Source organism: Urocitellus parryii, chromosome 9 (genome assembly GCF_045843805.1).
Source record: "Urocitellus parryii isolate mUroPar1 chromosome 9, mUroPar1.hap1, whole genome shotgun sequence".
NCBI classification, from domain to species: Eukaryota; Metazoa; Chordata; class Mammalia; order Rodentia; family Sciuridae; genus Urocitellus; species Urocitellus parryii.
This window is the reverse complement of record NC_135539.1, coordinates 19,236,476-19,259,251: the sequence shown is the minus strand read 5'-3', so window position 1 is coordinate 19,259,251 and position 22,776 is coordinate 19,236,476. Positions and strand designations below refer to the sequence as shown.

The following is a 22,776-nucleotide window of genomic DNA, read 5'->3' as shown; positions in this document are numbered from 1 at the left end:
CAGATGAATATAACACAGGGACAAAAGAGACCAGACACACTGACTGCGTACTTTGGGCAAAACCTTGCTAATTCAACCGTCACCAGTTCTGCAGTTTGGGGTTATTTGGACAAGCTAGGCTAAATTTCATCTTGCCATTATTAATTCTTGGAGAAAGTTTGCTGAGCAAATTAACAGTATAAACAGGAGAAATGTTGACTTATTTGTTCTGGGGGGGCCAAAACAAAGAATCAACTTTCAACTCCTTTCTAATTACACTGATGAGCTGAACTTTTGTCTAATTATTATGTTCTCCACCAACTGAGTTGGGTTTTTTTTTTTCCTAAACCATCTCACTGGAGAGAATTTGACTTTCTTACAAAGGGTGAACATTTTCATAGGCTTAAGACTCACACATACTGCCAATTACTTTCATGCAAATAAGCAATGTCAAACATGGAGTTTTCTCCTAAACAAAGAGTGAGCTCATTACAAAGATGATTATTTGCTCAAGCGCTTCATCAGAAGCACCTCCCTCTTCTGTCAGCAGTTTGGAAGTCCTAACTTTTGCAGATAATGACACCATCTGCTCCCTCTAGGAATGTTTTCTTGTGGGCCACACTGGTTGACAAGTGCCTTAGTGCATTATTTCACTGAGTCCACAAAACATCATCTATTTCACAGAAAGGAAAACTGAGGCTCAGAAAGGTCAAAGGTCACAGCCTCAAAGTCAAAGGGGAAATGTAAAGAGCTATGGTAAAAAAAAAAAAAAAAGAAAAAAGAAACCAGCACTGGTGACTTGCAGAATAAACCAAATAGTCCAATTTGGGGATACTTGTTAGACATTTAAGTTTATGTGAGTTTAGAATGTAAGCATCTATCTGACACCGACACACTTGGCTTATCTAATTGGCTAGAATCATAATTCATTAAGGCCCGTATCGGTATAACCAATAGATACGTGCTTATAAAAAGGATGCATAAATCAATGTTTCAAAAGTTAGAATGGAAAACTGGATTTTTTGATGATTAAATCTAATCTTAAGGTAATTTTTTTTTTGGAGGCGGTATTGGGGATTGAACCCAAGGGTACTTAACCACTAAGCCACATCACATCCCTCACTAAGTTGCTTAACACTTCACTTGCTGAGGCTGCCTTTGAACTTGGGATCCTCCTGGCTCAACTTCCTGAGCAACTGGAATTACAGGTATGAATCACTGGGAATTCCAGGCATGTGCCACTACGTCCACCTAAGGTAAATTCTTTCTTAGAATAAATGATTTTTTTGTAGCCAATCAGAAAAGGAACAGATTCCTCCATGGGTCTAAAATAATGTTCCAGGAGGGCAGAGATGGTGACAAGTAGAAGCAATAAAACAGGTTTCTTGGAAATGTTCGGTAGCAATGTTTTCCAATGTGTGTTCCAAAGGTCTTGGGAGAAGGAGGATTCATATAGACAAGACCATTCTCATCGTAATGTGAAGACTTTTTCTCTCTGTTGACATCTGTACTCATAAGGCAATGCAAGGGGGGGGGGTAAAACTGCTTGTGGCCTGAACCAATTCAGTGGTGCCCAACTGTATTAGTAGCTACACTAATAGTTTATTAGTATTATAAACTTCACTGCTGCATGCTCTCAAAAAAAAAAAAATCTTCTCCACTTCAGAATATCCTGAAACAGTTAATAATCTCAACCCATGAGTACACATCTTTGTAAAAAAAGGATTGGATATATTTTATTTATTTTATTTTATTGAGTTGTTGATGGACCTTTATTTATTTATTTATATGTTGTGCTGAGAATCGAACCCAGGGCCTCACACCTGCAAGGCAAGTGCTCTACCACTGAGCCACAACCCAAGCCTGAGTGCACATCTTTTTAATATTCTGTGTGAAAAAAAGGAAGCACACATAAACCAGTTTTGCTACAAGCCAAGAACAATGGTTGGTCCCAGAAAATGCCTATTCAATTTCTTGAGCTGTCAGATGAACAACCACATTTTGTATGGTATGTCATTTCTACTCAAATGAACAACAGAGAACTTGTAGTTCTCCAGACCAGGATGTTTTGCCGTCATCTGCTCAAATACAAATCACTTCAAGGAAACAACTGACAATATATTTGGTGCCAATGATAAAATTCAAGCTTTCAAGTGAAAACAAGTGGAAAACTTGTTTCTATTACCTTGCCGGCTTAATAGCTTCCCAACACTTACATTTATTTTAAAATGACATAGGTGGTGATCCTGACGAATGTGAGGTATTGGTATTGGAAATTACCAATGTCAACACTTGGAATATTTGCATAACTTATTAACAAGACAAATGGATAATGTTATAAAATCATGTAGGGGTAAAACAGCCAGTCAAAGGTCAAGAGAGGCTAATGGATTTTAATGCAATTGAGTACCGAAGTTCACTCACATAGTTTCAGATACCACTCTGTGACTGACCTTTAACAAACCACCATTTGCTGAGTTTGGTGTAGTCATAAGAATATCTACAGTTACCCAAAAGGAAATTGAAATATTCCTTCCTATTCCAGTTATACAGCTATATGAAACCAGTTCTTTATATACATTGGTCAAAACAGCATGATCGTTATTAGGAAACAGTTCAGATCTTGAAGCATAAATGAGTCTACTGTTTTCTATTAAGCCAGACATGGAAGACAATTGAGAAAATGTAAAACAAGGCCACTCTTCCTACTAATTATTTAGGGTAGGGGGCAGAAATATAGTTATTTTTCATTAAATATATATTTATGCTTGGATGTAATTGGCTTATTGTTATTTTCCTTCTTTCTTTTTGCTGGGAATTGAACCCATGGTGCTTATACACTAAGCCTTGTCCCCCGCCCTTTTTTTTTAATTTTGTGACAGGGTCTTGCTAAGTTGCTCAGGGCTGGTTTTGAACTTGCAATCCTCCTGCCTCAGCCTCCCAAGCTGCTGAGATTACAGGCATATGCTACTGTGCCCGGCTATTTTCAAATGAATTGATAATGTTTTAAGAATTTCCCAGCTTTAACTTCTAATATGGTAAATATTGTAGATATAGTAGACACAAAGATCTTTTCAGAGAAGAGCATAAAAGTATCTTGAGACCTAAAAGGTTTGAGGACTGTTGTTCTTTTAACAACATCACACTGACCTTTCCACAGGGTAAGCTGGTAAGACATTTTTATGGTACCGCTGAAGCCCAAAGGGCAAAGATATCTATCTACTAAGCACATGATGGAATGCTCAATTAAAAACATTTTTTTTTTCTGCACTGCATTCAGAGAATACCAATGGGATGCAAATTCTTCAGAATGGGTCAGTGGTGTAGTAAGAAAAATGATCGGGGTTCTAGCAGATCCTGCCATTCTCCCTAGACATTAGTCTCCCCATCTGGAAAATGAGAAATCAGAGTATCTTATTTCCAGATGGCTTCCGATTGTCAGTACCATGATTCCCATCAGGGTGTTTCTGGACTTCAGAGTGATTAGCTGTCATGATTTTTTGAGAAGCACCCAAGAAGACAGCAGGCCATAGTTGAATGAGCAGCTCCCCTTTCAGAGGGGGAAACTGATTTTCAGTCACAGTCCCATTCCAGCCCAACTAAACTTGACTCTGCAGACATTCGCATCGGCAACCTCTGGATAAAAAAAATCCCTAAAAACACGTCTAAATCTCAAGCCCCCTAATTCAGCTCCAGAGACAGTGCCTCACTGTTTCTGTCACTCGGTGTCCGTTTGACTTTGGGCAAGTTACTCAACTTTTCTTGGCCCCATTTTCCTTCTCTGTGAACGGAGTTAACACTGACCTCAAAGGACTGCTGCGAAGTTTGGCCAAGCGTGGCGTTTACAGAGTTCCTAGCACCAGACAGGACTCTGTGAATGGGGGCTGCTATAATCAACGCCAAAGCACAGAAGAAGAACATTCCTGACCTCCCCAGACTTCCCGCACTTGGCAGGATTACCCTTCCCTCCTTCCCAATTCCCAGATCCCGCAATGCCACCCTCCACTGCTCCTTCCCCACAGTAATTCCCTTCTCTGGGCCCCGGCCAGGGTCGAGGTCCCCCACGACCGCGGCTTGGCACTGGGCCAGGCCACTGACCACGCCCCCCGCCTTTCCTCCCCACGCCGGACCACTAAGCCCGGCTTTCCCTCAGCCTGGAGAACATCCCGGGTCGGGAAGTGGTGATCCAGGGGGGTTACGGCCTAGTATTCGGCGCAGGGAGGCCTGAGAGAATAACCGCCCGACCCCCCGGAGGGGCCCACGAACACTCACCGTCCATCCCTAGAGGCGGCGGTTCCGGGTGTTCGAACCGGAAGCGGCCCCTACACTGTTTGCAGTTCCCCTGGTTACTGCGGGGTTCCGGACCAATGGCGGCGGAGCTCCACTCACTGAACCCGCCTCTGAGGGGCGTGAGGTCACGTCGGCGCGCTGGAACTCCTCCTCCAATCTCCCGGTCCGACCCACCTCCCGCGGATCGCTGTGCGCAGGCGCGCTGGACCAGGGGCCTCGGCGGCTGGGTGCGCAGGCGCTCTGGGCGCCGCCGATTCAAGCAGCCATGGACGCGTTAGAGTCCTTGTTGGACGAAGTGGCCCTCGAGGGGCTGGATGGCTTGTGTCTGCCCGCACTGTGGAGCCGTCTGGAATCCCGAGTGCCTCCCTTCCCGCTGCCTTTGGAGCCCTACACGCAGGAGTTTCTGTGGCGGGCCCTGGCCACGCACCCGGGCATCAGCTTCTACGAGGAGCCGCGGGAGCGACCCGACCTCCAGCTCCAGGACCGGTCAGCGGCCGGGCCCGCGGGCGCGCGCGCGCGCAGCCGGGGTCTGATGGAGCTGGGAGCGGGGCGGGAAAGCGGTGGAGCCAGGGGAGGACCTGGCGTCCGACGACGGGAGGGGCGGGAGCGCGGCGGGAGGCTGGTTTGGTTTTGTGGTTTGTGTTTTTTTGTTTGGCTGCTGGGCATCCAACCCAGGCCTTGTGCATGCCAGGCAAGCCCTCTACCAACTGAGCCATAGCCCCAGCCCGGGAAGGCTGCTTTGGGGTCCTCGAGGCTGGCAGGGCCCAGGAGTCTGATGAAGTTTGGGAGTCATCAGATGGTGCCCCATAGTGTGTGTTTGGGGGTGCTGGGGAGTGGGTGATATTCTTCAGGCTTAGGATATTTCCTTTATATTGGATGCTAGATTTGGAGCAGGAAGGCAGTTCAAAGCAAGACTGAAGACCTGGGGGTCCACAGACAGACCTTTATGGAGAGTTCACTCAGTGTCAGTCTGGAGAGCTCAGGCATAGCTGAGAGCTTAGCAGGAATGCTGATAGCTGCCCGGTATTAGGTGCTTGCCTTAAGTGCCATTCTAAGAGCCTCAGGAAATTGAGCTCCTTGATCCTCACCATGATCGAAGGAGTAGGTGCTGCTGTCTTCGTCATTTTACAGAAAAGGAAATTGAGTCACAGAGGTTAAGTGACCTGTCCAAGATTCGGGGCAGGGGGGCACTAAGTGACTAAGTATTGATTTGAACCCAGGCCATCTGACTTTGAAATCTGTGCTCTTAAGTCATATTGTTGAGGTCAGGAAGGTTCCCGGGGTAATAATGTCCAAGACAGGACTTAAAGGTTGGGCTTAGGCCACCAGTTGGCAATGGGGTGGTCTGGAAGAACAGCAAACGTGAAAGTGTGATAGAAGAGAAATAGGCAAAGTTTGGCCCAAGTCTAGAATCAGAAGTAGAGAACATCAGTTGGTGCACATACATACACGGTCCTTATTATGAGCTGGAACTGTTCTAAGATGTTTACATGTAGCAGGTTTTAATTTTTATAAAAACACAAGGAGGTGGGCATTATTATCCCCATTTTCTGAAGAGAAAGTTGAGGCACAGAGGTTTTGAGTGAATTGCTGAAGGTCATCAACTTGCAAGAACAGATTCTAGAATTTGAACCAGAAAATCTGGATCAAAAATTCACTCTCCTTCTAATCAAATTTAACTGACAGGTAATCGGTAATTATTTCATCCACTTAAAAGAGTTTATATTTTATCAAAAACACTATAGGAAGCTGGGTGCGGTGCCACACACCTATAATCCCAGTGGCTTAGGAGGCTGAGCCAGCCTCAGCAAAAGCAAGGCACTAAGCAACTCAATGAGACTTGTCTCTAAATAAAGTACAAAAATAAGGCTGAGGATGTGGCTTGGTGGCCTAATGCTCCTGAGTTCAATCTCTGGTACTGCCCCCCCTCCTCAAAAAAAAAAAAAAAACCAACAAAAACACAATAGGAAATCAATGAAGGGTGGGTCAGACCAGAAGCAAAGAGTGAATCTGATTGGTAGTGATCTAGTTTCGATCAGCCAGTGTTGGGCTGATGATATAATGGGGGATGGAGAAGAGATGGTGAGGGCTGGGGATGTGGCTCAAGCGGTAGCGTGCTCGCCTGGCATGCACGCTGCCCAGGTTCGATCGTCAGCACCACATACCAAAGATGTTGTGTCCGCCAATAACTAAAAAATAAATATTAAAAAAAATTCTCTCTCTCTCTCTTCTCTTCTCTCTTAAAAAAAAAAAAAAAAGAATAAGAAGAAGAGATGGAGAATTGGAGACAACTAGTCAAAAGAACCAAGAGAATTTGGTGACGATGTAAAGTGTAGGGAAAGATAAGTGCCAAGGACAGTGACCCTGGTGCCTGGGGAAGGGGATCAGTATTCACTCGGGTACCTGAGCAGCAGGCTCCAGGGTCACTGTCCTTGGCGCAGTAGTTGGCTGAGTCTGGTGGAGGGGGACGTGGTGAGCATACTTTTGAGAGGCACTGGGTTTGAGCTTCCTTGGGTTGTCCAAGTGAAGATTCTGTTTAATAAACATCTGGCTTCCTGGGAGTGAAAGCAGGCCAGAGGGAGGGGCTGAAAGGCATCTGAGTCATCCCTGTAGTTAGCAATTAGAGCTAGAGCTGTTGGCTAAGCACAGCGTTAGGAGAGAGGGTGTTGTGACTGGAGGTTCAATCAAGCCCTGAGCTGCGTGTGCATTTCAGGACAGGATGCAGAACCTTCATAAGAAGATCTAAGTGTGGCTGGAGAGGTCGGGGACAGGGCAGAGTGACGTGCTGGAGGCTGTGGAGAAGACAGACATGATTTGAGAAGGGAGGGCTAACAGTGCAGAAGTCGCAGGACAGGCAGGAAGAAGCAAGGTGAAGACACACATGGGCTTTTGCCTCAGTCAGGCCAATGCAGAATGTGAGTGGGCTCCAGAGGAAACCCTGCCTGACCCACGGGCTGTCGGGATCGGGAGAAAAGAAGGGTGTCTCATGGGGTTGGTAAGGGGCAGCTGGGAGCTGGTAATAGCAAGGAGGGGCTCATCCGGGGGGTGAGGCCTCATTAGCTTTCTGAGCTCCTGGAATTTGAGATGTTTTTAGATGTTGAAGACATTGAATTAGTGTTTAGGGGGAAATAAGCTGGACTGAGGATTCAGGGGTGAGCCTTGTTAACGCGCAGGTGATAATCACAACCGTAATCACAGATGGGGAGACCAGAGAGAGAATTAAAGGGAGATGAAAAGATGGCAGAGGAGGGCTGGGGCTGTGGCTCAGCGGTGCAGTGCTCGCCTAGCACGTGCGAAGCCCTGGGTTCGATCCTCAGCACCCCATAAAAATAAATAAAGATATTGAGTCTAACTACAACTAAAAAATAAATTTAAAAAGATGGCAGAGGAGGAGGACCTTGGATCGGTCAGGCCACACTTAGTGGTCTGGAGACTAAGCGCTGAATTTGGAGGGAAAGCAGAGGCCATAACTCTTGTCAGGAGGTGGTTTGGGTCCTAGCGCCCACCTTCTGGGGGGTTGGGGGATCTGGAAAGATCCGTGTTCTCTGGAATAGGCAGGGGAAGCTACCCATCAAGACTGTCTGCATTTGTGGGCAGAGGCTGTGCCTTCTCCTCTCCTCTGGTCCCTGCTAGGGGGTGGCAGAAGAGCACCTAGTTGTACCTTATTTCTGAGGCTAATGGGGTTTGGTATTTGTGCTTTATCTTCAGGTATGAAGAGATCGACCTGGAAACTGGGATTTTGGAGTCCAGGAGGGACCCAGTCCCCTTGGAGGATGTCTACCCCATCCACATGATCTTGGAGAATAAAGATGGCATCCAGGGCTCGTGCCGGTACTTTAAGGAAAGGAAAAACATCACCAACAGCATCAGGACTAAGTGTCTGCAGCCTCGGTGTACCATGGTGGAGGCCTTCGGCAGGTGAGTTCCTGGGGGTCAGCTCTCTGTGTCGGGGTGGCCAGACGCTTGGCTCTGGGCGGAGCCTCCAGGTCTCTTGCTAGCTCGGCACTGAGGCCGTCCCATCCTTCTCCCTCCTGTGGGACGGTGGCGGTCGGGGGCCCTGTCTTCCCTTTCCTCCGTGTCCACAGTCTGTGGTTGGGATGGCGGGCGGCAGCTTTTGGATGACACGTTTCCTTCTCGCATCCTGGCTAGGCCCTGTGCTGCCCAGCTGACCTTTTGCGACTTTTTAGTCATTTTCCCAGAGTAGGCCGTCCACGTTGTCACTGTAAGTGCCCAGCCCTGTTCTCCCCCCACTCCTGCTTTTCAGGTGGGAAGAAGCTCCTTGCGGACCCTCCCAGCTTTCCACCTCTTGCTCCCCTTGTGGATTTTTCCACATTTCCTCCCCCGCCCCCCACCCCCAGGAGAGGAGAGGAGAAGTGGTGGCCCTGACCGAGACTATGGTCTGGACTCTCCTCCTCCCTCCCCGACCCCTGAGCCCAGCTCCTGGGGTTTCTGCTCAGCATAGTGACATGGCTCAGCTGCTCTGGACGCTAGGTCCTCCGTGATGGCCATCCCAAGGTCCTGAGCCAGGCGTCCTGGAGGACACAGCTTTAATCGCTGCTTCTGCTTTTTTTCTTTCCCCTCCCTTTTTTTGGTGCTGGGGATTGAACCCAGGGGCACTTACCTGCTGAGCCACATCCCGGCCTCTTTCCGTATTTCATTTGGGGACAGAGTCTGGCTCAGTTGCCTAGGGCCTTCACTAAGGTGCTGAGCTGGCTTTGAACTCGCCATCCTCCTGCCTCTGCTTCCTGAGCCGCTGGGGTCACAGACGTGCCTACCTCTTCACCTCCACCTCACTCCTCTGCCCAAGGCAGATCCCGCCTTCGTCACTTCATCACAGTGGTGTCCCCTAAGCAGTTAGCAAGCCCCTCAGCACTGCTGGGCCCTTGAGGAGGGGACAGCACCAGGCTCCAGAGCTTTGCCCTGTGCTTCCTCCCCGTGTTCTTTCCACGTCCTCGTGGCCTCTCGCCAGCTTCTTGGTGAACTCCCCTGCCCTCACCCAGGCTCCATCTCTTCCCCAGGCCTGTCGAGGGCCATGTGTGTGGTGTCAGTGGCCCGTCCCTCATGTCCATGTGGTCCTCAGTCTCCTGCCCCGGATCTGCTTCTCTTCCTTTCCTTCTCTTTTTATTCTGGTCGAGGTGCCCCCTGCCCCACACAGTACAAGAGCCTCTTCCCGGGCCCTTTCTCCTGACGTCTACGTTCAGGTGGCCACACCTCCTCCTGACTTGACCTTCTAGAGTTTCCTCAAACCTCCTTTGGACTCCGTCTAATGCAGTGGTCTCCCTTCTCCGCTGGGGCCACCTCTCCTTTTGTCCTGAGATGGAAATGTGACGGCTGTTTCTCTGATGGCTCCAGGTGCAGGTTACAGCTGACCCCATCTGCCCACAGACAAGCCCTGTTTGTCCTGTGAGGCGTGGTGTTAGTTTTTAATTTTATTTTGTAGCTAATGTTTAGAAACATGCATTTCCAGCTTTTCTTAAAATTACAACATCTAGCCACGGGCTGAGTTTATATGGCACTGTAGGCCAGAGTCCCCTTCAGACGGGCCAGTGCCGCCCAGCTGTGTGTCTGAGATTTCGTTCATGTCTTCTCCCCTCCTCCTGGCTGTCCTAGCAGGCTCGCGGTGACCTCCCCTGCCCACGCTGTCCTCTGGCCACGGCTCTCTCGGCTTCCTCTTTTCCCAGTCTGCTGCAGCGGGACCATAGCAGGCTCCTTCCTGTCCCCAAGCAAAGGCTCGTGCTGTTCCTGCAGCTTAGACTGTTCTATCAGAGCTTCACCAGCACCTCCCCCTCGCTCCAGCTTCAACTGACTCCACAAAAGTGTCCTTTGTTGCCCAGGCGCCACCAGATCACTCTGTTACAGTCTGCTGAGAAAGGAGGCATACACAAGCACGTCAGCTCATTCTGCTACTAGAAACGCGATACCTGGGTGATGGCCACAGTCAGCAGATTGGAACTAGCAGGAGTCATTGCATGGGACCCGGATGGCTGAAGGGTTGATTTATGGTGCTCTTTCTTCATGAGACTGTGCCCTCCTCGAGGGCAGGGCACTGTGCTTCCTGTTGGTCTCTGTATCTCGAGTCTAGGAAATGCTGGCTCAGTTGGCTCCTGGCTGGCCCCCTGCTGACTGTGGGTTTGAGGCGGAAACCCCGGAGCCGTGTCATGGAACCCAGCTCCTCAGCATGGCCTGGTGGGGCCCTTCAGAGTGCAGGCTGCTGCTGGCCCGAGCGCTCTTCCTGTGCCTTTAGCTTACTCCGCACACCTGGCTGTCCAGCTGTGCCACCCCAGGGCCCTGGAGCAGGTCAGCCTCTTGCGTCCTTGCTGCCTTCCATCCCCCAGCTCACTGCTGACTCAAACCCCTCCTGGACGGGTTCCCACCCGGGGCTGCAGTGCGGCTCCTCAGGGATGTGTCTTGACAGCTCCCACCCAGGCTGCTGTCCGTGGCCCAGGGCTCCTCACGATGGGATTGCTCCTTCTCTTACTCCAGCAACCTGGGCTCCTGGAGGGGTAGCATTTTTGTTTTTCTTGGTGCTCTGGCTCTTTACACGGCGCCTCATCAGTATTTGGTGACTTGAACTTGACCACAGTGAGAAAACTAGCAGGTGCCGTTGGACCAGCTAACTGGCAATAATTAACAGAGACCCTGGGCTTCTGGTGTGCAGGATAGTGCCCTAATCTGAGTAATAAAATTTAGTGAGCAGCAAACCAGTTCTTTTTATTCCCAGTCAGCCTCTTACAATTTAATGAGCCTGTTTTGAGAAATGAGAGCATAGGTCCTATGTTTGTCACATTCAGACACAAAAAGTGGACCCTCTTTTATGTCTTTACAGCCTAATAAATATTTTGTGGTTGTAGTTGAACACAATATGTTTATTTTATTTATTTATTTTTATGTGGTGCTGAGGATGGAACCCAGGGCCTCGTGTGTGCTGGGCAAGCACTCTAATGCTGAGCGCCCACCCCAGCCCCTAACGTTCTTTTGTTTATTGATTGAGATAGTCTTGCTAAGTTGCCCAGGACAAGCTCAAACTTAAATCCTCCTGCCTCCCCCTCCTGAGCGTGGTATCGCAGGCGTGTGTCACCGTACCTGACTTCACTACCTAATGTTCTTTTTGAAGACGGGCTACATGACGGGCTACATGATTTCTGTGCCTTACGCAGAAAACTAATTATTGGTCACAAACGATGCAAAGGAAGAGGCACTTAATACAAAGACGGTCTCCATTTCCTTTTTGTCTACTTGGAAGCAGAAGCAAAATTATCTGAGCCAGGCGCTACGGCGCACGCCTGTAATCCCTGCAGCTCAAGAGGCTGAGGCAGGAGGATCATTGGTTCAAAGCCAGCCTTGGCAAGTTAGCGAGGCCCTAAGTACTAGCAAGACCCTGTCTCAAAATAAAAAAGGCTGGGGATGTAGCTCAGTGGTTAAGTGTCCCTGGGTTCAATCCCCATAGCCCCTCCAGTGGACTTCAGTCCATTGGTTTTGGCCCTGAAGTTTTATCAGCTCCAGTTACTAGGTCACTCATTTAACACATAGGTTCTGAGCCCCTGCTGTGCACAGATTCTCTAGGCAAGGATGCCCTGGGGAGTGCCCCTGATGTGTTGTCTGTGGCACTTACGTTTGAATAAGGGAGACGGACCATAATGTTGGCAGTGAGGCTCTTTGCAGAGCGCCAAATGCTGTAGAAGATACGGGAATGGTGAGGGGGACTGGAACTCAGGCAGCATTTTCTGGAAGGCCTGAGGCGTTGCCAGCTGAGCTGTGACCTGAATGATAAGGACTCAGTTCCTAAAGATCCAAGAGGAAAACAGTGGGCAGAGGGGACACCAGGGCAGCAACCTGGGGTTTGTTTTAGGAAGAAGCCGTATGGTGAGGGGCAGAGTCTGGCAAGTTGCCAGGCGTGGGGCAACGAGGACTGGATGGTGGGGGTCTTGCTCTGAGTGCCTGGCAGTCTTAGCCAGCGGGACTGATTTCTGCCTGTGGTTTTGCTGACCTGCAGGTGGGGCAAGAAACTGATCATCGTCGCCTCCCAGGACATGCGCTATAGGGCCTTGATCGGCGCAGAGGGGGACCCTGACTTAAAGCTCCCTGACTTCTCCTACTGCATTCTGGAGCGACTAGGCCGCTCCCGGTGGCAGGGGGAGCTGCAGCGAGACCTTCACAGCACCGCTTTCAAGTAAGGGACGGTGGCTTCCCTGCTTTAGATTGGGACACGAGGAGTGTCACTTTGTTCTAGGCCGTTGGAACACAGTGACTGTTCCCTGAGGTTGGTTCCATGGGAGGTGTGTGTCCAGGTGAGAGACCCTGTACTTTGTCAAAGCAAAATGACAGGGCCCACACTCTTGTCCTCCTGCAGGGTTGATGCTGGGAAGCTTCATTATCATAGGAAGATTCTGAATAAAAACGGGCTCATCACGATGCAGTCACACGTGATCCGACTACCCACGGGAGCCCAGCAGCACTCGATCCTCCTCCTCCTGAACCGGTTCCACGTGGACAGGTAAGTGCAGAAAACAAAATGGGGTGAATGCTGCAGCCGTGTGTATGTGCTTTTAAAAATCTTAAAAGGCCGAATCATAATGTGACTGTGTCTATTTTATTTGCTTTTTTAATATTATTTGTGTGGGTATTTGCTTATTTTTGCAGTACTTGGGATTGAACCCAGGGCCATGACTATATTTTTTAACTAAGTTATCTATTGTTATCTATTTCTGATGAAAATATATCCTGTTCATTTAGAAAATTTGAAATTTTTGCAGAAAAAAATACCTAGACCCCACAGCCCAATAGGAACTGTTAACATTTAGTTGAAACGGCAGGGAAGGATGGTTAAAAACAAAAGTCATGTCAGCCGTGGTCTGTCACTGCGGTAGAGTTGACTTAATGTTGACTTCAAATCAGGAGTTTTGAAGCCTGGGGCTCAGTGAGGCATAACATGGTATCTCAGCCTGGATGGATGAGGTGGTGAGGTTCTGCCAGATGGCTGTAGTAAGGGATGTTGCTCTTCCAACTAGGGGTCACAGTCCACGTACTCCAGCAGGCTGGTAAAATACACGCATTCCCTTCCAAGCCCCCAGGAGTGTCTGGAAGTCAGTAGGTTACCTCTGACTCTAATCCTTGTGGTTGGGGTAAAAATTGCCTGGCATGAGAACGGGAAAAAGAAACACTCTACTATCCTGCAGTGGTCTTAGCGTACACCCCACAACCCACAACCCCATGCTCTCCTTGTGGGGGGAGCAGAAGCCAGGGTGTGAGGGCCTCACTGGTACAGGGCCTAGGAGCAACCTGGGGTGAGTCAGCTCAGGGCTAGCGCCTGGCCACTAGCTCTCCCTGGTGGAATTAGGCAGTGGCTGGGATAGTTGGGAGGTGGTGGGCAGACCCTACCCCCCGCCATGGGGAGCTAATCTCTGGTCTTCCTGGCTGGTCGGCGGAGTCCTCAACCTCTTCTTCAGGAGACAGGGGCATCCTCCCAAAGGGAGGGGAGCAAACCCTCAGGATTAAGTGTGAGTTTTAAAGTTTACACCATCTGCCGCAGTGCACGTGGCTTGGCCCAAAGAGAGTACCTGATACACACAGGAGACTGCCGACTGCGGACTCAGGAGTGGGGATCACGTCTGTCCCTGGTCGGCCGTCCTGGGATCCAGCCCTCACACCTGTACATTGTCAGAATGTGGAGACTGAGTCCTGACTGCAGGCCTGGGCTTTGGAGATGCTGTGTTGGGGAGAATCGGCCTGTGGTCATGCCGTCCAGTGACTAAGTGGCTCCCACCAGCCTCCTAACTGCAGTGGACCTGAGAACATGGGCGGCCGTGGAGGGGCATGCTGCAGTGGGTCAAGACCTGTGTCTTGCTCTTCGTCCCTCCCCTGGGCAAAGTCCCTGGGCCTCTCTGACCAGTTTTCCTCCTGTGTGGCGTGGCCGTGACACCATATTTCCTGTACGCTGGATCATCTGTGCCTGTCCCTGACGGTGGTTTCCTTCCTCAGAGGCAGTGCAGCGGAGGAATGGTGCAGATCTGGATCCCATATGGCCTTCCCTTCCCTCGGGACTGGTCAAGCCACGCTGTCCTTGTCCACCTGAACTGGCAGAAAGGCTCCGCTCCTTGAACCCCCCCCCCAGCCTCTGCTCTCTTTAGTGGCTTCCATTGATGGCTGTTTGTTTGAAAGTATTTATTGTGACATGGGCTTCACAACAGAGTGGGATGGCAAGTGGCTGGTCACATCAGGGAGGTCTGCGGTAGAAAGCAGGGTTTCACGACGCACTGAGGGTGTCAGTTTAGAGGAGGACCTGGGTTTGTGTCAAGGACAAGGATTATCATCTTGGCCTTTCAGTCCTAGCGTCTGGTCTGTGCACTCTCACCAGTTGGATGGCCTTAGACATGTGACTGGAAGTTCCCAGCCCCAGTGTCTCCAGACACAAGATGAGGATGATCGATAGGCCCTAGAGCTAGATTCTGGTCAGGCACAGTGGCTCCTGCCTGTCATCCCAGCAACTTAGTGAGGCCCTAAGCAACTTAGCGAGACCCTGTCCCAATAAAAAAGGGCTGGGGAGGTCTCTCAGTGCTTAAATGACCCTGGGTTCAATCTCTACGATTAGGCTCTGTAGTTTCCTGTGTTGTCCTTTAAGTCCTGCTGTGTCGTCTTAAAAAATCAGGTGTCCTTTAGCAAGAGGCCTAAAAAGTGACCTGGTTGGTGTTTGTTCCAGGAGGAGCAAGTACGACATCCTCATGGAGAAGCTCTCAATGATGCTGAGCACGCGGAGCAAGCAGATCGAGACGCTGGGCAAGCTGCGGGAGGAACTGGTGAGCTGGCGGCCTCCCCCAGGGCTGGCTAGCCTGACGGCCATGCACAGATTGACGGGCGCCCAGCTCAGAGGGCTTGGCTGGGTGCAGGTTCATGCCTCGTGTCCAGAGCTTGGCACAGTGGGGCTCTCCTTTATTTTACACGAGGAGAAGTCACTGAGTTCCTTGTTGAGCTCCTGCCCCTGGCTGGCTTCCGTTCCCGGGGGCGAGTTGTCTCAACCTGCTGTGGAGGGTCACCTGGGTGGGGGTCTGGACATTTCGATTTCCTTCCATAACGAGACTTGTCATTTCATTCCCATTGGGTTTATGATGAGATGACAGAGTGACTGTACCAAGAAGGAAGCGAGGTGACGTGGGGAGAAAGCCATTGCTGGCCTGTTTTGTCCTGGGCCTGGCAGTGGGAGTAGAGAGGTGGGAGGAAGACAGCGTGGGGGGCGCTGCCGCCACCTGAGTGGGACAGTGCCACTTAACACAGGGTTGACGTCGGGATGGAGAGAGGTGAGATCGCCCACGGGCTGCTCTGCGGGACTTAGAGTCTGAAGTCTCGTTAGGGGTAATGGCAGTTAGTCCCAAAGGCGCGTGGTAGCAGTCTGCTCACAGACACCAGCAGGTCTGTCCTGCCTGGGACCCTGTGCTGTGTCCTTGCAGCTGTAGTCCCTGATGTCACCGTCTGTCAGGAGCAGGTCTCCCGCTGTTACGTTCATCACACGCTCCAGTCTCTCTGCAGCAGACTTGTGGTCAGACGTGGCCGCTGGAGACAGGCCTGGCCTGGCCTTTCCCCTTTTCCTCTGTTTGCCCTGAGCTTTCCCCTGGGAATCTAGGTTTCTGCTTCCATTGAGAAGTCAGAAGCCCCGGCGAGCCACAGCTGCAGCCGCTCGTGACAGCAGTCAGCTGGAGCTCCCGCACTGCCAGCCCCCACGGTCCCCACATCCTGTCCCAGAGGCCCCGTCCCTGCCAGTGGTCATCCACATACCCTGAGGCTCAGGGCAGCTCTCTGGATCTGAGTCTATCAAACCAGGAATGGGGCTGGGGTGTGGTCGGAGGTCGAGGGCTCGCCCAGCATGGCGGGGTCCGGGTGTCATCCTCAGCACTGCAAAGAAAGAAGAAGCAGAACATAAGAGGCGGATTGTGAAGGCCCCTCAGGAGACTCCAGTAGAAACCAAATTCTTACATGTTTAATAAGCAAATATGTGACCCTTGGTGACTGTTACTCGTCTGGCCCATGCAGACTTGGGAGATGGAGATTTTCTGTTGTGCCCAGTCCCTCGGGGGCAGGGAGATGGGGCTAGTGTCAGTCAGCACTGTGGAGTCCGTGTCACGAGGCTCCTCTGCCACAGGACAGTGTTCATTCAGTGAATGGTTCAGTGCGTGTCTACTTTGAGCCAGAGCCGGGTTCCACAGCAGGGGGACAGAGCAAATGTGGCTGCCAGACCTCACGGGCGCAGAGCTGTCTAAGGGAAGGCCGGGCGTGTGAACACACGGTGACAGCACAGGTGTGCTCAGAGAGCCAGGCAGCTTGGGAGGGGCCTTTCCCCAGACAAAGGGGGGCCGCCATATTGGGCAAAGGAGAACAGAGACATGGAGTTGTGGGGGGTCATGGGGCATTCAGAGGTCACCAGTGATCTGGGAGCAGCCATTAGCAGGGTGCTGGAGATGTGGCTGCAAAGGAGAGTAGGGGAGAAGGGCCAGGGCAGTGTGAGCCCAGAGAAGAGGGAGGGGAGCCCCAGAGGGAAGGAGATCAGCTGGTGCCTGGGGAGGTGGATGCTGTTACCCCACCGGCCACTAGGGGGCCCCCAAGTGTGGAGACTGAGCAGCACTTGGGCGGTGGACTGAGGGGACTCAGTGACAGACTGAGCCTGGACGCAGAGGGGAATGAAGAGGAGGACCTTAAGACAAAGCATGTTGGCCCTGGCTGCTGACCCTCACGGACCCGGGCTGGGATGCGAAGGCCGGATCCAGAGCACAGGGTCCGTCCCTCTGCCCGTGCTGGGTCCCGCTATGTGGCGGTACCTGGCCCCGGGAGCAGATGGGTGTTGAATGGAGGCAGAGACTGTGGGTGGGGAGGCCTGGGACAGTCCTGCTTCCCTGACACGTGTTGAGTTGACGACCTTCAGCCTGGTGCCGTGGATCAGGGTGCTCTTCTGTGGGTGGAGAGGCCCCTGCTCTTTCCCTCCTGCTGGGCAGATGGACGCCCTCAGTGGCACCCTGGAGGCAGGGCCACGTCACGCCCCCTGCTCAGGACCGCCCAGGCTCTGTTCCGTAGGTTGACGGCTGTGTTTGATGGACAAGCTTCTGCAGGTCTTTCCCCGATGCTGAGGGCTCGGCTAGATTAACAGAAGATGCCATTTACGAGCCAGTGTGTTCGAATGGGCCATCAGGGACGATCGGTAGTGTTGGTGGCCATCTGTTCTGCTGCCCAGTGGCGCAGGTGCTGGCTGGTCTGGAAGCCTGTCGCACATGTGTGGCCGCGGAGGCCATGGTCTTTTGCTCCCTGTCTCCCCCAAAGGAAAGAGAAGCCTGGAGACCCGCTCACGACCCGCGGTCCCTAGTGCTGCCAGAGTCCAGCCTGTGGTCGGAGCAGGGCGAACTCCCGCTTGCTGTTCCTCAGTCGTAGCCAGACCAGGAGGGGTTGCGAGAGCCAGGCTGACCGAGCTGGCCACGCGCAGGAAGGTTCTGATGGCAGTAGAGGTGTAGGAACTCGCTTTGCCCTTAAGGACCATTAGAGAGGAGCTGCACAGGAATGGTGCTCTGCACAGGAATGGTGCTCTGTAGGGCTGGCCTCCTGGCTCGCCGTCCAGGGGTTGGCCAGGGAGCACAAGGGCCATGGCACTCTGGGGACAGCCTGCCCCACTGTAGGGAGCTCCTAGCATTGGTTGCCGGATCTTCCAAGAGAAGCCAGAGTGTGTTTCTTGTTTTTTCTTTTTCCTGGGTGCACTGTAACTGTGCATGGCAGTGGGCATTAACCATGCCTGTGGACACCCACGACACAGTTGATCGTCTCCTCCCTGGAACCTCTTCTTCCCCTCCCCTTGTCCCCCCATCTCCCTGATAGGGTGATTATCAGTATCGTGTTATCGCAGTTACTGCATCATACCCATGTATGTGTGTGCATCAGCAGGATTGGCATTTCGTTCCCAGGACTTCCCCAGTCCCTCCACTGGACATACCAGGGTGCCACAAGAAGTCAGATGTGGGCTCAGGAGTGGGTCAGCACAGCAGATTGTACTTCTGCAGAAGGGTGTGGCCCCGAGAACCCACCAGCAAGCAACCTGGGCAGACTGCTTTATCCCCAGTCCAGCTCTGTCCCTTGCTCTGAGAGGAGTTGTTCAGGGTCACAGTCTAAGCAGTTAGCTAGTGTAAAATTGGGGAGGGCACAGGAGAAGGGCTACAGTTGGGACGGGACATCTGTTAGGGAGTTTACAATTGGCCACATTCTGACCACGTGGTTTTCTAACTGAAAACGTCTCCGTTACACACTGTGAAGTTTAAGTTACAGTAAACACGTCTGCGAGTCACATACAGGTTGAACTTTGATAGAAAAGGAGTCATTAATCTCACACCCCCACTTGATAACCCTCCTCTACTCTATTGGTCTTCCTTCTATTTTCATAAGAATCCCCCCTTTTTTTTCTTTTTTTTCTTTTTCTCAAGCTTTGGCATATGAAAGAAAACATTTGAGTCTTGACTTTCTGAATTTGGCTTATTTCACTTAGCATGATATTCTTCTACTTGCCAACAAACGGCACGGTTTCATTCTTCTTTAAGGCTGAGTAAAACTCCATTCATCTGTTGCCAGGCACCTGGGCTGGTTCTGTACTTGGCTGTTGATCACGTATCACTGTAAATGCTGATTATATCGCGATCCCATGCTGACTTTAGATCCCCGGGATAAATACCAAGGGGTGGCAGAGCTGGGTCGTGGGGGGGTTCCGTGCCTGGTCTCCTGAGGAATTTCCATACTGCTTTCCAAAGGGGTTGACTAGTTTGCTGTCCACCCAGCAACAAGAGAGTGTTCCTTCCCCCCATGTCCTTGCCAGCATTTGTTGTTATTTGTGTTCTTGGTGACCACCATCCGAATTGGAGTGAGGTGGATTTCAGTGTAGTTTTGATTTGCCTTCCCGATGGCTAAGGGTGGTAAGATTTTTCATGTATTTGTGGGCCATATGTTTCATTTGTTTTGCTTTTGAGAAGTAACTATTTAGTTCATTTCTTTTGAGAAATAACTATTTGACTGGCCATTTTTTGATTGGGTTATTTGGGTTTTCTGTTGTCAAATTTTTTGAGTTCTTTATATGTGGTGGATATCAATCCCCTGTTGGGAGAGAAGCTGCAAAGATATTTCCCATTCTGTGGGTTCTCTCTTCATGTTCTTTATTGATTTCTGTTTTGTTTTTTGGTACTGGGGATTAAACCCAGGGATGCTTTATCACTGAACTACATCCCAACCAGTTTTTTAAATGATTTTTTTTAGTCTGAGATAGGGTCTTGCTAACTTGCTTTGGGCTTTCAGTAAATTGCTGAGGCTGGCATCAAAGTAGAATTGCGATCCACCTTGCCTCAGACTCCTGAATTGCCAGCATTAGGAGCATCCACCTTATTTTCTTTGTTACGCAGAAGCTTTTAAATTAGATGCCATCCCACACACTGATTCTTGGTTTCACTTCTTAAGCTTCGGGAATCTCGTTAAGGAGGTCAGCGCCTGTACCCTGGCTGCAGTGCTGCCCTGTGCTTTCTTGGCATCGCAGAGTCTCTGGTCTCATTCCTAGGGCTTCCATCCACTTTGAGTTGGTTTTTGTTCAGGGTGAGAGAGGGGGATCTAGTTTCAGTCCCCTACATGTGGTTCTCCAGCTTCCCCACGCATGTGTTAAAACGTCTTTCTTTTCTCCTGTGTAGGTTTGGGCACCTTTGTCAAGGATCAGACGAGTGTCTGGATTTGTCTCTGTGTCTTCTGTTCCGTTGGTTTTCATGCCAGTGCCATGCAGTGTGTGTTACTAGAGCTCTGGAGTATTATTTGAGATCCGGGGTTATTGTGGTATCTCCAGCATTAGGCTCTTTAAAAAGAGTGTTTTTATACCTATGTATATTTTTGTTTGTTTGCTTCCAACATCACAGTTTTTGCTCAGTATTGGAAAGCTCTTACTTTCCGATATCTGTGGTAAATTACTTTTTAAAAAGGAAAATATGTCGATTAAAAGGCCTGGCCTGCCAGGCACGGTGGTGCACGCCTGTCATCCCAGCAGCTCAGGAGGCCGAGGCAGGAGGATCCCGAGTTCAAAGCCAGCCTCAGCGACTTTGAGGCCCTACGCAGCTCAGTGAGACCCTGTCTCTGAAGAAAATACAAAATAGGGCTGAGGATGTGGTTCAATTCCTGGTGACCAAAAAAATAAATAAATAAAAATAAAGGCCTACACTGGCGGTCATCCGTTGGTAACCACAGGAAAACACATGAGGGTATTTGGTTGTGTCAACCTTGGACCTTTTGAACCATATTTTAAATAATTTTGTAAAAAACCTTTCTAAACCTAATACTTTTCTTGTTTGTTCCACTGCTTGTACGATCTGTGTGTGTGTGTGTGTGTGTGTGTGTGTGTGTGTGTGTGTGTGAGAGAATACTCTCCTGTGGGTAAAATCAGACAGTATGGGAAGGTGCCAGGCGAAGTCCTGTCCCCACGCCCACTGCCCGATGCCCCCTGTGTCTCCGCAGGAACTCTGAAGGCAGCAGACTCTCCCCTCGTAGGGTCAGAGAGTCGTTCCAGCGCTGCCCTGGGCCTCTTTACTCCCTTGATGACCTGGCTTGGCCGTCACCCTCGGCGTGCCCAGCGTTTCCTCGTGTAGGATCGTCAGGTGACCCTGCTTCCCCACACCTTGCCTGACGGTGGCTTTTGGATTGTGTCTTGGCAGGGGCTGTGCGAGCGGACATTCAAGCGTCTCTACCAGTACATGCTGAACGCCGGGCTGGCCAAGGTGGTGTCTCTTCCCTTACAGGAGATTCACCCTGAGTGTGGACCCTGTAAGACCAAGAAAGGTAAAGGCCGTGCTGCCCCGGGCCCTGGGCTGGCCGCCAGCTCCTTCCCCTCTCTCCTCTGGCTCCAGCCTTTCTCCTGGGTCACCTTTTTCCTGTAACTGTGTGTCTCCACGTCCTGGTCCAGCTCTGCTCTGCGGTGCCTGGCTCAGGACCGTCTATGTAGAAAGTGCCCCTGAGCCAGGCTCGGTGGGCACCCTGTCACCCCAGGGACTTGGAGGCTAAGGCAGCCTCGGCAACTTAGCAAGGCCTTATCAAAATAAAAAGTAAAGAAATGGGGCTGGGGGTGTGGCTCGTGGTATGGCAAAGCTTCTGGGTGCAGCCCCAGCTCCTCAGTGCAGTGCCCCAGGTGTCTGCGGAGGAAAGCTCAGCCCCCGCACACCCCCCTCTCCAGTCAGGGTGCTCAGACCAGCTCCTGTTTCCTCCTTAAACCAAGCCACTCTCCCCTCAGTGGGCCTTTTAAATGTGTTCATATGTCACTTACCCAGAGATTCACTCGGGGGAAAGCATCGCGGGGCATTTTATTTCAGTGTTTGAACCACACGGCAGGGACTTAGGGGAAACCCGGATGGTGCTGGCCAGCCCTCCCCCAGTAGCCGCTCGGAGGAAGAAGGAGCCTGAGCTCATATTAAAAGCCCAGAAACCCATCAGAGCGAGCAGCGGGCAGGTTCCAAGTTGTGTCAGGGACCCAGACCAGAGTACCTACTGTGGGTCGGCCAGGGTGTCCTCGAACCAGGAGCCAGGCGGCATCGTGGTCTGATAAGCCACAAAGGCAGGAAGTCCCCAGCAGTGGGACCCCTTGATGCAGTGGAGACCGGCTGTGGGCTCCGTGGGGCGGGCACTCTGTTGGCGGTTCATTCTTTTTTTTTTTTTTAAAAGAGAGTGAGAGGGGGGAGAGAGAGAGAGAATTTTTTTTTAAATATTTATTTATTTATTTTCTCGTTCTCGGCGGACACAACATCTTTGTTGGTATGTGGTGCTGAGGATCGAACCCGGGCCGCACGCATGCCAGGCGAGCGCGCTACCGCTTCAGCCACATCCCCAGGCCCTGCGGTTCATTCTTGATGAGTAGAAGGTCCGTGCGCCCAGCCACAGGAAGAGCAGGGAGCAGGTGAACCGCGTCCCTCGTGTCGGGCTCTGAGCTGCAGCACGGCGTCCCTGTCTTCATGGGCTGGCCGCACGAGGGCTGTTCCCATAGCAGTCGCCACAGGTGTGGGGGGAGCGCCTGGACCCCACAGTGACATCCCTGGTGAGAGGAACCTTTCCGCTCCCACCGTGGTTCAGTGGGACCATCGTCCCGTGCGTGGCCCACCATTGCTCCCAGTGTGATCGGGTGGAGGCCACTGCCCTGCTCTGGCCGTGTGACCTCGTCACGTGGCTCCTCAGGGGGGGTTGTGGTGTCACTGCTGCACATGTAAGAAGGTGACAGTTAAGAGCTGCTAAGTCACCTTTCGCAGGTCACGCCATCAGTGCGTGTAAAAGACTAGAGACCGTGAGACCTTCAAACCCTCTTAGCTCTCTGTTTCCCCTGCTCTGGACTCCCCTGCTCTTGCACCTGATGGACCAGAACCATTTTAAGAGCCGAGGGTCAGAGCTCTCGGTGAGACACAGTGGTCGGTATGTTTATCCTCTTCTGTCCTCTGCCCAAATGCCACCGTGGTGAGGATGAGGATCTAAAAGGAATAAACCCAC

At 51.2% G+C, this 22,776-nt stretch overlaps 2 protein-coding genes across 3 annotated transcripts in view; one reads left to right on the top strand and one right to left on the bottom strand.

Moving 5' to 3' along the window:
* Katnip (katanin interacting protein) overlaps positions 1-4,294 on the bottom strand; it is a 143,653-nt gene extending 139,359 nt beyond the window's left edge. Inside the window, exon 1 of the mRNA XM_026392185.2 lies at positions 4,252-4,294. Within this exon, the coding sequence (XP_026247970.2) occupies positions 4,252-4,258 (7 nt within the window). The 5' untranslated portion in view covers positions 4,259-4,294. The remainder of the gene's footprint in view (positions 1-4,251) is intronic.
* A 201-nt stretch (positions 4,295-4,495) lies between these two features.
* Gtf3c1 (general transcription factor IIIC subunit 1) overlaps positions 4,496-22,776 on the top strand; it is a 64,754-nt gene continuing 46,473 nt past the window's right edge. For both annotated transcript variants that reach the window (XM_026392066.2, XM_026392065.2), the window contains exons 1-6: positions 4,496-4,755; positions 7,978-8,187; positions 12,263-12,439; positions 12,620-12,763; positions 14,966-15,062; positions 20,964-21,087. In XM_026392066.2, coding sequence (XP_026247851.2) covers positions 4,535-4,755; positions 7,978-8,187; positions 12,263-12,439; positions 12,620-12,763; positions 14,966-15,062; positions 20,964-21,087 — 973 coding nt within the window. In that variant the 5' untranslated portion in view covers positions 4,496-4,534. The remainder of the gene's footprint in view (positions 4,756-7,977; positions 8,188-12,262; positions 12,440-12,619; positions 12,764-14,965; positions 15,063-20,963; positions 21,088-22,776) is intronic.